The sequence below is a fragment of the Rana temporaria genome, chromosome 1 (assembly GCF_905171775.1).
Source record: "Rana temporaria chromosome 1, aRanTem1.1, whole genome shotgun sequence".
NCBI lineage: Eukaryota > Metazoa > Chordata > Amphibia > Anura > Ranidae > Rana > Rana temporaria.
In genome coordinates, this window is record NC_053489.1 from 241272231 (window position 1) to 241287224 (window position 14994).

The 14994-nt window shown below is 47.6% G+C and overlaps 1 protein-coding gene across 1 annotated transcript in view; it reads right to left on the minus strand.

Annotated features, from left to right (window-relative positions):
* The window catches only part of LOC120939591 (acyl-CoA dehydrogenase family member 11-like), a 92873-nt gene that overhangs the window by 8010 nt on the left and 69869 nt on the right, over positions 1 to 14994 (minus strand). The window contains exons 10-12 of the mRNA XM_040351986.1: positions 2163 to 2303; positions 1991 to 2083; positions 1799 to 1906 (exon numbers count right to left, since the gene is read on the minus strand). Of these exons, the coding sequence (XP_040207920.1) occupies positions 1799 to 1906; positions 1991 to 2083; positions 2163 to 2303 (342 nt within the window). The remainder of the gene's footprint in view (positions 1 to 1798; positions 1907 to 1990; positions 2084 to 2162; positions 2304 to 14994) is intronic.

Here is a 14994-nt window from a genome sequence, read left to right on the forward strand (position 1 = left end):
GTAATCCTCTTGTGACCTCAAAGGGTGTGGTAGGCGCTTGACGAATGACACTAACTGCAAGTATCTCCACTCGTCGAGCGCCCTTATTCCAATCCTATATTTAATATCGTGAAGTGTCCTAATTTTGCCATCTAGTGTTATATCTTTTAACTGTGTTCTATTTGTGATCCAATTTCCCCCTACTTCTTTTGTCCCTGGAATAAAGTATTCGTTTTCTTTTAAATCAATAAAGGGTGAGTTGAATTCTGTTTTTAATTGTTTGTGAAGTCTATCCCAGATCCTCCATGCATTATGAGTTATTGTGTGTGTTGAGGTGTGTAAGGATCTGTGTTGTGGTGGATTCCAAATTAATCTCCCTAACTGTGCCCTCGCTAATGTGCATTCGATATTTATCCATCTTTTGTCCTGGGATTCTTTAGCCCATTCTATAACCCTTGCGAGAACCGAAGCATTATAATACAATCTGATGTCGGGTACAGCTAAGCCTCCCTTTTTCTTGGCCCGTTTTAGAATTTGAGCAGACAACCTGTGTTTTTTATTATTCCAGATATAGTTCATTATGAGGGAGTTAATTATTTTAATAAATGACGGTGGAAGGTATATTGGGACCATTTGGAACTTGTATAGGATTTTTGGGATGAGAACCATTTTCACTACATTTATCCTCCCGAACCACGAAATAGGTCTATTGAATATGTTTTTAATTTCCCTTTTTATTTCGTTGAGCAGGGGGATAAAATTTATTCTATATATTTTCTTGATGGAATTTGCCAGTTTTATTCCCAAGTATTTTATTTCTTTTTGCCATTTAAAATTATATTTCTTCCGCAGATATTGTTCTTCTTCTTGAAGAATATTGATATTTAAGATCTCCGTCTTTTCTGTATTCATTTTGAAGTTTGACACCTCACCATATTGTTTTAAAGTAGCTATTAACTTCGGGAGAGTAACTCTTGGGCTACTTATATAAAACAAAATGTCGTCTGCGAAGGCAGATAATTTGTGCTCGTCTTCTCCAACCTCTATTCCATATATTTCTGGATTTTGTCGGACCATTGCCAGCAGGGGTTCCAATGATAAGACAAAAAGAAGAGGGGACAGGGGACAGCCCTGCCTGGTTCCATTTCTCATCTCGAAGGGTGCGGATAAAGATCCATTGATCTTGATCCTAGCGCATGGGTGGAAATAGAGCGTTTTGATCCATTTGATCATCCTTGGACCAATTCCTATACATTCTAGTGTTTGTATCAGGAACCCCCAGTCTACCCTGTCAAACGCTTTTTCAGCGTCTACTGACAGGAATAGACCAGGGGTTCCTCTTTCTTTGATCTGCTCCATGAGAAGAAGTGCCCTGACCCCATTGTCCTTTCCCTCCCTCCCAGGTATGAAACCAACCTGGTCTGGGTGGACAATGGCAGTCATCACCCCCTTCATTCGTTCGGCCAAAATTTTTGCGTACAGTTTAGTATCTGAATTCAAGAGTGAGATAGGTCGGAACCCTGAACAGTTCGTATTGTCCTTTCCCTCTTTTTTAATGACAGTGATCGTAGCTGTTAATGCCTCTCTACTCATCTCATAGTCTCGCCCCAACCGCAATGCTTTTATGATTGACAATCTGTATACCCACTAAAACTAGCTAGAGGCAGGTCTATATAATATTTTATTTTCCTTTGGGATGAACTAAACTGTACTAATTATTGCTTTGTTTTGCATTTTTTGTGTGTGGTACAGTAACAATACAACCATAATATGCAGGTTTCTCATCAACCTGCATCTGAGTGTTTGCGATATAGCTTACCTGAACAGCTGAGAAGAAAGAACCAAGTACCAGCCCCTGACTTTTGATTACTGAACGAAGAACGTCTAATGATAGGATGTTAGTGGTCCCTTCCCAGATTGTGAGCACCTGTTATGGGGTATGAGAAAAAGAAGAATAAAAATATGTCATTTTTGCATTTTGTATGATTTTCTCTCTCTAAAAATGTCTTACCTGTGTATCTCTCAGAATGGCTGGTAAACCAGTGTCTTCCATGTAGCCCTGTCCTCCAAAGCATTCAAGCCCCTCTGATACTACAGCAAGAGCCTAGAGAGTAAATATGTATGCATGAGAAGATATGCATATCTCAAATTATGCAATAAAGACTGATTGCCTATTTATATACCTGTTTTCCAGTGTATAGTTTGGCAATGGGAGTCAGCAGCCGGAGGAGATGTTGGTCCTGCTCTGTTGCCATGTTTGTTTCTTCCAATCCTAACAAGCGTGCAACTTCCATTAACAGAAGAAATGCGCCACGGGCCTCAACCTAGAACAAACAAGTACACCATTCTAATGTACTTTTATAGAGAGACAGTCATAGGATTTTTGTACTCGCTGTAAAATCGTTTTCTTGGAGAGACGCCCAAATGTTTTTACTGTTAAATTATACTGCTGCCTACAAGATGAGTGGACACTGGCAAACAAGAAAAATGTAGGCCAAACCAAGATAATCCCTTGTGCTCCCAAGCAGGGAATGGTGAGCAACAGCAAACAAAGTGCTAACAGGCCCCCCAAAGAAAACAAAAAACACAACAGGAACTTTGGACCAGAACACGACAACAGAAGACCTTGCAAATCTGAAATACAGTAGCCTGATGCTGAAGAAGCACTCACAGATTTAGTAGTGTGTGCCTTTACAGGACAAGGTGACACCTGATCCTTGAGATTATAAATTTAAATGATAATCTGCCTGAGCCACCGGTAAATGACAGAGATGGAGACCATCCGGAATGACAAAGAGTTAGTCATTTGGGTGGGTACCCCCGGCCATCCCGAAAAAGACTCCGGGAAAGAACATTACCAGTAAGTAACTTAGTTTTTCCCCTAATCGTCTTTCAGGACAGCCACCTGAGAGGGTAACCGAGCACTTACCCTTAGAGTGGGACCACAGCTTGTAAGACCATGCGTCCAAAGGTCTGATGTTTAGCTGACCAAAAGATTCACTCTGTAGTGTCTTACAAAGGTGGCAAAGCTGGACCATGTCGCCACTTTACAAATCTGTTCTGGCATTGCTCCAGCTCTTTCTGCCTGTGAGGCTGCCAATGACCTTGTGGAGTGCGCTCCGATACCCTCTGGGATCTGTACGCCTCCTAACTTGTAAGCCTATTCAATGGCTTCCCTTAGCCATCTCGCTATGGTGTGTCTAGTGGCCTTGTGCCCTTTCTTAGCTCCAGAATGTAAAATAAAAAAGGAATCCGTCTTCCTCAGTGTTTTTGTTACCTCTAAATAACGCGAGACGCATCTCCCGACGTCTAAATTATGAAACTTTACTTCTTGTTCTTTAGAAGGGTTTGGACAAAATGAAGGTAACGCAACTTCCTGTTCTCTATGGAATCTCAAGACTACTTTCGGCAGAAATCCCGGATCCATTTAAAAATTGATGCGGTCCGTAAAAATTTGACAAAAGTTGGGTCTGGTTGATAAGGCCTCTTTCTCACAGACCCTTTTGGCTGTGCTAATTGCTACCAGGAAGACTGCTTTAGGTGTCAGCGTCTTTAGGTTGCAATTTTCTAGTGGTTCAAAGGGGTCTGCTGTCAAAGTTTGCAGCAATAATGTCAGGTCCCACTTTGGAAAGACTGTACTCTGTAAAGATTTTTGTCTGCTCAGGGATCTGAAGAGTCTGATTATCCATGGATCGGATGCTAATCTTTTTTTCCTGAAAAACAGAAAGTGCTGACACTTGACTCTTTAATGTACTAAGGCTTAGTCCTTTCTCTACACTACTGTAGAAATTCTAAGACTGCCACTGAGCTCTGTACGTTGAAGGTTTTTTCTGTGCACCAATTGTTAAAGCACTTCCACATGATGTTGCATGTCTCCACTTTCCTGCTTTTTCGCCGAGTCGCTATTAAGCGGCTTGAGAACCCTTTTGCTTTCAGCAGCTGCTCCTCAGATACCAGGCGGCTAAGTTCCACCTTTTCACTTGGGGGCAATATATTGGGCCCTGGGAGAGTAGATCTTCCTGGACTGGTAGTAACCAGGGGGGCTCTATAGCGAGTTCTTTCACCATTGAGAACCACAGTTTCCTGGGCCAGTGAGGTGCTATGAGAATCAATGTTGTGTTCTCTATGCAGAATTTTCTTATTACTGCTGGTATTAGTACTGGTGGAGGAAAGGCATAACATATTTTGAATATCCACCTCTGTGCCAACGCATCCACCCCTAGCACTCCGTCCTCTTTTTTCAGAGAAGAGAACGCTCTGACGTTTTTGTTTTCTCTTGAGGCAAATAAGTCCACCTGAGGTGTTCCCCATTTTTGCGTAATTTGTTTGAACACCTCTTGGTTTAACGCCCAGTCGCCTTCTCTCACTTGTTTCCTGCTGAGAAAATCTGCCACTCTGTTTAAATCCTTTTTTATGTGGACTGCTGAGAGAGAGTATGTTTTTCTCTCCCCATTTCAGGATTTTCTCTGCCAACGCCCACACGGTTCCACTTCCTGTTCCTCCCTGTTTGTTTATGTAGGCGATGACTGATGCGTTGTTGGACCTGATCTGTAAGTGATGTCCTTTCAACTCTTTCTGGAAGGATTGGAGCGCAAGCCCTACTGCTTTCAATTCCTTCCAATTCAATGATCTCATCCTCTCTTCCTTTTGCCACGCCCCTTGTGTTATCTGGGAGCCTAGATGCGCTCCCCATCCTACGCTGCTTGCGTCTGTGGTAAGGGTCTGGGAAATAGGAAGTGTCCACAGCCATCCTTTGGTTACATTTTCTACTGTCCTCCACCACCATAGGGTTCTTTTTACCTTTGCTGGTATTAGAACCCGAGTGTCCAAGGACTACTGCATGTGATCCCATATTTTTAATAGGAACATTTGCAGTGGCCGAAAATGTAGGGCTGCCCATTGTACTGCTGGGATTGCAGACGTTAGTAACCCCAGCGTTGACATCACCTTTCTGATGGTGCATGGCAAGTTTGCCTGTATTGCACTTATTTTTGGATTTTTTTCTATTTTCTCCTTGGGCAGGAATATTTTTTGTTGAACCAAATCTATTCCATATCCCAAATATGTTATCTGTTGAGTGGGTTGTAGGTTGGATTTTTCTATATTTATAGATTTTTTAGGAACGTCTGTGTGATCTCGAGGTTCTTTTGTAACCTTCCTGGAGATTCTGCAAAAAGAAGAAGATCATCTAAATAGGCGATGATGGATATGCCCTGGACTCGCAAGGGTGCCAGGGCTTCCGCCAGAATCTTTGTGAAAATTCTGGGTGAAGAGGAAAGGCTGAAGGGTAAGGCTTGGAATTGAAGGTGCATGGTTTTGTTTTTTGTTTCTATTGCTAACCTTAGGAATTTCTGACAATTTTGGTGTATTGGGACGTGTAGATATGCGTCCTTTAAGTCTAGGGAAACTAAAAAACTGTTTGGGGGTAGTAAGGCCTTCACTGAGTATATTGAGTCCATCCTGAAACTTTTGTAAGTTTTATGGACACATTCAAGGGTTTGAGGTTTAGGATTGGTCTGACCTTTCCCGTGTGTTTTTGTACTCCGAATATGTGGGAGTAAAACACTTGTCGTCTTTCTTCCTTTGGCACCTCTGTGATTACTGTTTTCCTTTATGGCTCTCATTAAACCTTCAGTCTTTCCTTTGTTTTTTGGAAGTTTGGTTATGTACAGTCTCTGTTTGGGGGTGATTTTGAGAACTCCAGGTGATATCCATCTCTTATTTCTCTCAAAATGAAGCGATTGGAGGTTATCTTTTCCCATTGCGGGAGGAAGGCCCCCAGTCTTCCACCTACTGTGACTAATTTGTCATTTTTTGATGTAGGCTTGTTCAGGACGACGGAAAATCGCCCCCTCCTTTGCCTTTCCCTTTCGGGAACCCCAAGGTCTTTTTTGGTTATCTGCCTTGGATGCTGTATATCGGGGACCTTTCGGGACCCAAGTTGTATTTCTTTTGTCTCCTTTTTTTTGTTGCGGCTGACTCCAGGGTCCTTTGCGTTTCAGCAGAAATGCTTTCTTTTTATCCGCTGTACGATCTAGCACCTTCTCCAACCCTGGCCCAAATAGCAAGTCCCCTGTAAATGGGTTCTCGCATAATTTGGTCTTAGACGCGCAGTCTCCCTGCCATGTCTTTAACCATAGGGCCCTTCTTGTGAAGTTGGCTAGTGCGGATGATCTGGCTGCCATCCGTACCAGTTCTGTTGAGGCATCTGCAATATAGGCTATGCCTCGTAGCAGTGTGGGAAAGGAGGATAGGGTTTGCTCTTTCGCAGTTCCTTCCTCAATGTGTGCCTGGATCTGGTTTAGCCAGAACTCCATATTTCTGGCCACCACCGTGACTGCCATTGCTGGTTTTAAACTTCCCAGTGTGGAGTCCAGGGGCGTTGCTAGGTGCCAAAAAGACCAGGGGCTTCAGCCTGAAGCCAAGCTAAGCCGGCACCGGGGGGGGGGGGGGTTCGGGCACGGTCGGTGGAGTGGGGTGACCTACCTGACACACATACCCTGACCTAGGTGTGTGTGTGTGTGTGTGTACACACACTGACATAACCTACATACACTGACCTGACCTGTCCTGCATACACTGACCTGTCCTGCATACACTGACCTGACCCACTTACCTGTCCTGCATACACTGACCTGACCTGTCCTGCATACACTGACCTGACCTGACCCACTGACATGTCCTGCATACACTGACCTGACCCACTGACCTGACTCACTGACCTGTCCTGCATACACTGACCTGACTCACTGACCTGTCCTGCATACACTGACCTGTCCTGCATACACTGACCTGACTCACTGACCTGTCCTGCATACACTGACCTGTCCTGCATACACTGACCTGACTCACTGACCTGTCCTGCATACACTGACCTGTCCTGCATACACCGACCTGACTCACTGACCTGTCCTGCATACACTGACCTGTCCTGCATACACTGACCTGACTCACTGACCTGTCCTGCATACCCTGACCTGTCCTGCATACCCTGACCTGACCTGACTCACTGACCTGTCCTGCATACACTGACCTGACTCACTGACCTGTCCTGCATACCCTGACCTGTCCTGCATACGCCGGCACCGGGGGGGGGGGGGGGGGTTCGGGCACGGTCGGTGGAGTGGGGTGACCTACCTGACACACATACCCTGACCTAGGTGTGTGTGTGTGTGTGTGTGTGTGTACACACACACACTGACATAACCTACATACACTGACCTGACCTGCATACACTGACCTGTCCTGCATACACTGACCTGACCCACTGACCTGTCCTGCATACACTGACCTGTCCTGTCCTGCATACACTGACCTGACCTGTCCTGCATACACTGACCTGACCTGACCCACTGACATGTCCTGCATACACTGACCTGACCCACTGACCTGTCCTGCATACCCTGACCTAGGTGTGTGTGTGTGTGTGTGTACACACACACTGACATAACCTAGATACACTGACCTGACCTGCATACACTGACCTGACCTACATACACTGACCTGACCCACTGACCTTTCCTGCATACACTGACCTGTCCTGCATACACCGACCTGACCTGTCCTGCATACACTGACCTGACCTGTCCTGCATACACTGACCTGACCTGCATACACTGACCTGACCTGTCCTGCATACACTGACCTGACTCACTGACCTGTCCTGCATACACTGACCTGTCCTGCATACACTGACCTGACTCACTGACCTGTCCTGCATACACTGACCTGTCCTGCATACACTGACCTGACTCACTGACCTGTCCTGCATACACTGACCTGTCCTGCATACACCGACCTGACTCACTGACCTGTCCTGCATACACTGACCTGTCCTGCATACACTGACCTGACTCACTGACCTGTCCTGCATACCCTGACCTGTCCTGCATACCCTGACCTGACCTGACTCACTGACCTGTCCTGCATACACTGACCTGACTCACTGACCTGTCCTGCATACCCTGACCTGTCCTGCATACGCCGGCACCGGGGGGGGCGGGGGGTTTCGGGCACGGTCGGTGGAGTGGGGTGACCTACCTGACACACATACCCTGACCTAGGTGTGTGTGTGTGTGTGTGTGTGTGTGTGTGTACACACACACACTGACATAACCTACATACACTGACCTGACCTGTCCTGCATACACTGACCTGTCCTGCATACACTGACCTGACCCACTGACCTGTCCTGCATACACTGACCTGTCCTGTCCTGCATACACTGACCTGACCTGTCCTGCATACACTGACCTGACCTGACCCACTGACATGTCCTGCATACACTGACCTGACCCACTGACCTGTCCTGCATACCCTGACCTAGGTGTGTGTGTGTGTGTGTGTACACACACACTGACATAACCTAGATACACTGACCTGACCTGCATACACTGACCTGACCTACATACACTGACCTACTGACCTTTCCTGCATACACTGACCTGTCCTGCATACACCGACCTGACCTGACCTGTCCTGCATACACTGACCTGACCTGTCCTGCATACACTGACCTGACCTGCATACACTGACCTGACCTGTCCTGCATACACTGACCTGACCTGTCCTGCATACACTGACCTGTCCTGCATACACTGACCTGACCTGTCCTGCATACACTGACCTGACCTACTGACATGTCCTGCATACACTGACCTGTCCTGCATACACTGACCTGACCTGTCCTGCATACACTGACCTGACCTGCATACACTGACCTGACCTGTCCTGCATACACTGACCTGACCTGTCCTGCATACACTGACCTGTCCTGCATACACTGACCTGACCTGTCCTGCATACACTGACCTGACCTACTGACATGTCCTGCATACACTGACCTGTCCTGCATACACTGACCTGTCCTGCATACACTGACCTGTCCTGCATACACTGACCTGACTCACTGACCTGTCCTGCATACACTGACCTGACTCACTGACCTGTCCTGCATACACTGACCTGACCTACTGACCTGACCTGACCCACTGACCTGACTTGAATATGAATTTTCCAAGAACAGACAGGTGATTTTTTAAATGATATTACTTGTAAAAGCTCATCATATAGGGTCACAGTGAACCTATATGAAGAGCTTTTACAAGTAATATCATTTAAAAAAAGATCAGTAACAGCTCCACACAGTGCACTGACCTACCTTAGCACTTAGCAGCCTGAGCCTTGGTGTGCAGTCACAGCAGGTCAGGCACTGGCAGTCAGAGAGGAGCTGAGGAGAGCCACCCGCCTGAGCGGGGATGTGTGACAATTGTAATTCCCGCCGTGGAGCCTGCAGCGCCTATGATGGACGTCACACGCCCCGCTATTGGCGCTGCAGGCTCCAGAAGGCGGGGCAGCATTCGATCACATTGTTAGCCCCGAGCAGAGCGTCTGGGAGTCAGGACCAATCTGATGCCGAAAGTGGCCGAGTGCCGCCAGCGCTGGCGGCACTCGGCTACCTTCGGCATCAGGTCCTGACTCCCAGACGCTCGACTCTGGGCTAACAATGTGATCGAATGCGGCATAGACTCGGGGCTTTTCGGGGACCCATTCGGGGCTCCAGTCCCCCAAGCCACGCCCTAACGACGCCCCTGGTGGAGTCCCATGATTTTTTTTTAATAGTGAGTCCATTCTTTTATCCATTTCCTCAGATAAAATGCCCATATCCTCAAATGCTAAATCCGTATGCCTTGAAACTTGTGAGAAGGCGGCATCTAGCTTTGGGATTTTGTTCCATATTGATGATGGATCATCTGAGAATGGAAACCGTCTTTTTAAAGGCTTTAGAATATATATATTTTTTTCTGGTTCTTGCCATTCTTTAATTGCTTCTACTAGCACCTCGTAAACTGGTAAATTCTTCTTTTCCTGTTCCCCTAATCCCTCATACATCTGGTCATGCAGGGATAGAGTCTTTTTATCTGTTTGTATACCTAGTGTGGTATAAATGGCTCCCAAGAGATGATCGACATCCTCTAATTAGAGTTTATATAGGGATGGCTTTCTGGAATCGCCTTCCTGAGCCTCCTCCTCTGACTTTTGGGAACCGGACACTGCGCTGTCAGGTTCCTCTTCTGCCTCCCCTCTAGGAGTTACTGAAGGGCCTGCACTGGTGGAAGGTATTACTTCTGGTACTTTGACCGCTGTCTGCACTGGAGGAGAAGCCGACTGAAGCTGCTGGATCTGAAATCCTTCAAAGAAGGTTTTAAAGGATTCAAAGGTGTTGGATAACTCTTCAACAGATAATGCTAGCTCAGTGCTGTAGTGTGTTCCTGTACTAGTTTGCTAATACAAATCACTACATATTGCTTTCCTCTATGAATTTCTAAGTGTAACTTTGCAAGATGGGCACTTCCTCTTTGAGCTGTGAGGAGGACCATTTTTGTCCGTTTTCTGAAAAGACAAAAGGGAAAAAGACCCCACAGTTGGTACCAGTATTCTTCCCCTGACATGGCAGCTGCGCAGTGCCTTCATGTGGGCTTGCCTCACTAGGGGCCCCATGAACCACCCTCTGACACTGGAGGGACTTTGGCTACCCCCCTCATTTTTTTCCTGGGTCGGGGGGGGAGGGTTTAGGTTAGGGGAGACCCACCCTAGGTTCCCCTTACCTTGGAATGGCTGGAGCTGGTCTCTGCTGGAGCAGCATCTCTTCCTTCTGCTTCCGACATTTCCGTGTCACCAGCGGCGCTTCTGCGGTCTCCACAGCATATGCAGCTCCCTCCAGCCCCTGCCTGGCTCCGTTTTCATTGTTCGCAGCCGGAAGCGGCGAACCCGGAAGTGCACGCCCCCGTTTGCCGGACATCACGTCACCCGCCGTCGGTTCAGTGTGGTCCCGATACCCGGCGTGGCTTACACTGCTATGCTGCCACACACGCTGCTGGGGTATGGGACGGCTGACTGTACACCTCTCCCCACCGCACTCGGTGCTGAAAACCAGAGCCCCTCGACCTACACCTGCACTCAGGGATGAGAGGGTGGCAGATCTTTACCAGGTTAGTGACCTGGCCTGTCCAGGATGCCTCTGCTCCCTTTCCGGACATGTCTGAATGAGCCTCCCTTGGCTCTCCTAGCTTGGTTCCCATGGTGTCTCCCCTCTGGAGGAAACACAAATAACTGAGGAGCCAGCAGGGAGGAGGAAATTTATAGAAGACTGGCGCGGTGTTTCCTACGGAGGGGAGGAGCCAAAGTCTCAGGTGGCTGTCCTGAAAGACGATTAGGGGAAATAGGGGATCTTTTTTAAGGCATTTTTATTATTATTTTTGTATTAGTAATGGCGGCGATCAGCGATTTTTATCGTGACTAACATTATGGTGGACACATCGGACACTTTTGACACTATTTTGGGACCATTGTCATTTATACAGTGATCAGTGCTATAAAAATGCACCGATTACTGTGTAAAGGGCAAGGAAGGGGTTAAGTGTGTCCTAGGGACTGATTCTAACTGTGTGGGGGCTGGGCTACCAGTAACACAACATTGATCACTGCTCCCGATCACAGTGACAGGACACAGCAGTAGTGTCCTGTCACTAGGCAGAACAGGGAAATGCCTTGTTCACAACAGCATCTCCCCGTTTTGCCGCTCTGTGACACAATCACGGGACACCAGCAGACATCTATTTGCAGGTCCCGCAAGCACGGTCACGGAGCTCGCGGCGGGTGCGCACCCGCACGGCAGGATTTTCAAAGCAATGTACAGGTAAGTTGCTTTGCCCACACAAGCCATTCTGCCTAGGTATATGTGCGTTAGGCAGTCGCAAAGTGGTTAAATAAATCTTTCTTCATAAATTTATACCGAAATATATTCTGCTACTTTTTGGGCTATAATAATCCAAATCAGTGTATATTATATATTCAGTTTGTAGACTCAATAACTTTCAGACAATGGTATATATATGACCCCTTTTTGGAAAGTAGACAGTACAAGGTATTAAGTGCTTGCCGACCAGCCGCCGCAGTTATACGGCAGCAGGTCGGCTCTGCTGGGCGAGATCACGTAGCTATACGTCATCTCGCCGAGCAGCCAATAGGGGCACTGATTGCTAGAAAAATGCCAATGGTCCCAAAAATGTGTCAAAAGTGTCCGCCATAATGTCGCAGTACCGATAAAATCGCTGATTGCCGCCATTACTAGTAAAAAAAAAATATTAATAAAAATTCCATAAAACGAAGCCCTATTTTGTAGACGCTATAACTTTTGCGCAAACTAAACGCTTATTGCGATTTTTTTTTTACAAAAAATATGTAGATGAATACGTATCAGCCTAAACTGAGGAAATTTTTTTTTTTTATATATATATTGTTGGGGGATATTTATTATAGCAAAATGTAAAAACATATTTTGTTTTCAAAATTGTCGCTCTATTTTTTATTATAGCGCAAAAACTAAAAACCGCAGAGGTGATCAAATACCACCAAAAGAAAACTCCATTTGTGGAAAAAAAAAGGACGCCAATTTTGTTTGGGAGCCACGTCGCACGACTGCGCAATTGTCAGTTAAAGCAACGCAGTGCCGAATCGCAAAAAGTGGCCTGGTCTTTGACCAGCAATATGGTCCGGGGGTTAAGTGGTTAAGAATAAGCATGGTGAGTTTTTTGAAGTTGTAATTTTTGTCACTTTGTTTGTAAAATTAAGAAATTAAGTAAAATGTGTTGTCATTTTAACAAGGAAATTCTCACACACACACACACACACACACACACACACACAACATAGGCATTCCAAAATATACTGTGTTATGCCTCCCAAGTATGGGGACACCCCACGTGAGAAATTTTTACAGTCTAGATCAGGGGTACTGAATTAAAATTCACGGGGGTCCAGTCGGAAGAAAATTCTTCCAGCGGAGGTCCGAATGCCAAATTGGTGCTATGACGCCACATGATATCCTCCACTTGACAACCTCCCATCACAGCGCCCCACCACCACCACACACATGCACACACCTTTATGACCCACACACATCGCACTTTTTTTTCTTTCAACTTTATTGAAATGTAAAAATACCTTTTATTAATTTTTATGCACCACAGTTCAATTGCGGTGCATAGAAACAGAATGCATTTTGCAAAACACTGCTCAGTACGCAGGGGCGCTGTTGCAGTGTGAACAGGACACATAGAAAACAATTGTTTTCTATTGCCCTTGCAGAGACTGACGCATCACAGACCCGCCCCCCCATCACAGACTGACCGCCCAAATCACAGACCCCTCATTACAGCCTAATCCCCCCCCATCACAGACTGACCTGACCCATCACAGACTGACCTGACCCATCACAAACTGGTCCTGACCCATCACAGACCCCTTATCACAGACCCCCTATCACAGACTGACCCCCCAAATCCCCAACCCCCTATTACAGACTGACCCCCCCAAATCACAGACTGACCCCCCCATCACAGACTGACGTGACCCATCACAGACCCCCATCACAGACTGACCCCCCAAATCACAAACTGGTCCTGACCCATCACAGACCCCCTATCACAGACTGCCCCCCCATCACAAACCCCCCATCACAAACTGGTCCTGACACATCACAGACCGACCCCCCCCATCACAAACTGGTCCTGACACATCAGACTCCCCATCACAGACTGACCCCCCCAAATCACAGACTGACCTGACTCATCACAGACTGACCCCCATCACAAACTGGTCCTGCTGACCCATAACAGACCCCTTATCACAGACTGACCCCCAAATCACAGACCCCTTATCACAGACTGACCCCCCAAATCACAAACTGGTTCTCACCCATCACAGACCCCCTATCACAGGCTGACCCCCCCCCATCACAAACTGGTCCTGACCCATAACAGACCCCCAAATGACAAACTGTTTCTGACCCATCACAGACCACCCCTATCACAGGCTGACCTCCCCCCCATCACAAACTGGTCCTGACCCATAACAGACTTACCCCCAAATCACAGACCCCCTATCACAGACTGACCCCCCCAAATCACAAACTGGTCCTGACCCATCACAGACCCCCTATCACAGGATGACCCCCCCATCACAAACCCCCATCACAGACGGGTCCTGACACATCAGACTCCCCATCACAGACCTCCCCTGTCCTACATTGCATTGCACTCCCCCCTCCCCACAGAACCCTACCTTAATCACACAGGAAATGAAGCATGGCCGCTCTGGACAATGGGCGGGACTTTGCCCATTAAAAGTGAGTGATTTATTGCTGGGACCGCCCCCGCTGCCTAGCAACCAATCACCCACTTTTTAACTTAAAAAGTCCCGCCCTTTGTCCAGAGCAGTCGCGCTCCGTGTCCTGTGTGATTAAGACAGGCAGTGTGGGGAGGGGGGAGTGCAGCGATGTGAGAGAAGGCACGGACCTGCTGCCGCGCCTGCCATGCTGTGTATATAGCGGCATCCGCAGCGGCAGGCAGGCGGGCGAGCGAGCCGGTGACAGAGGACACACGGGAAACTACTTGGCGGGGCTGCGGTCCGGATAGAATGGCCACTGGGGCCGGAACCGGACCGCGGTCCGCCATTTAGTGATGCCCGGTCTAGATGCATAGAGGGGCCCAAAATCCAGGGAGGGAAGCTGGTAACACTATCTTGATACAAGATATAAAATCATAAATGTAGGAAGTGTAGCGCTAGATTCAGGGGCGTACCTAGAGCGTATGGCACCCGGGGCAGATCCTATATCTGGCACCCCCCCCATTATCGGGTACGCCTACAGTTCAGCTACTATAGGTGGGTATAGCACACGTCTGGATTCTGCACCCTGTATATAGCACATGCCTGGATTCTGCACCAGCCCCCCCAATCAGGTCAACGACACTATACAACCTGGGTGACGGTGGACATGGCAATCCCCCCCCCCCCCATTCGTCAGACCAGCACAGGGTGGCAGGACAGACACACTCCTCCAGCGTCTTCTCACAACCCACGCCCCCTATTACCTACTCACCTCGGGCTCTATGCCTCAGCTAGGGAGGTCCGGATTCGATAGGGCTGTGTGGAGGCAGCCGCCTCGGCGGAGAG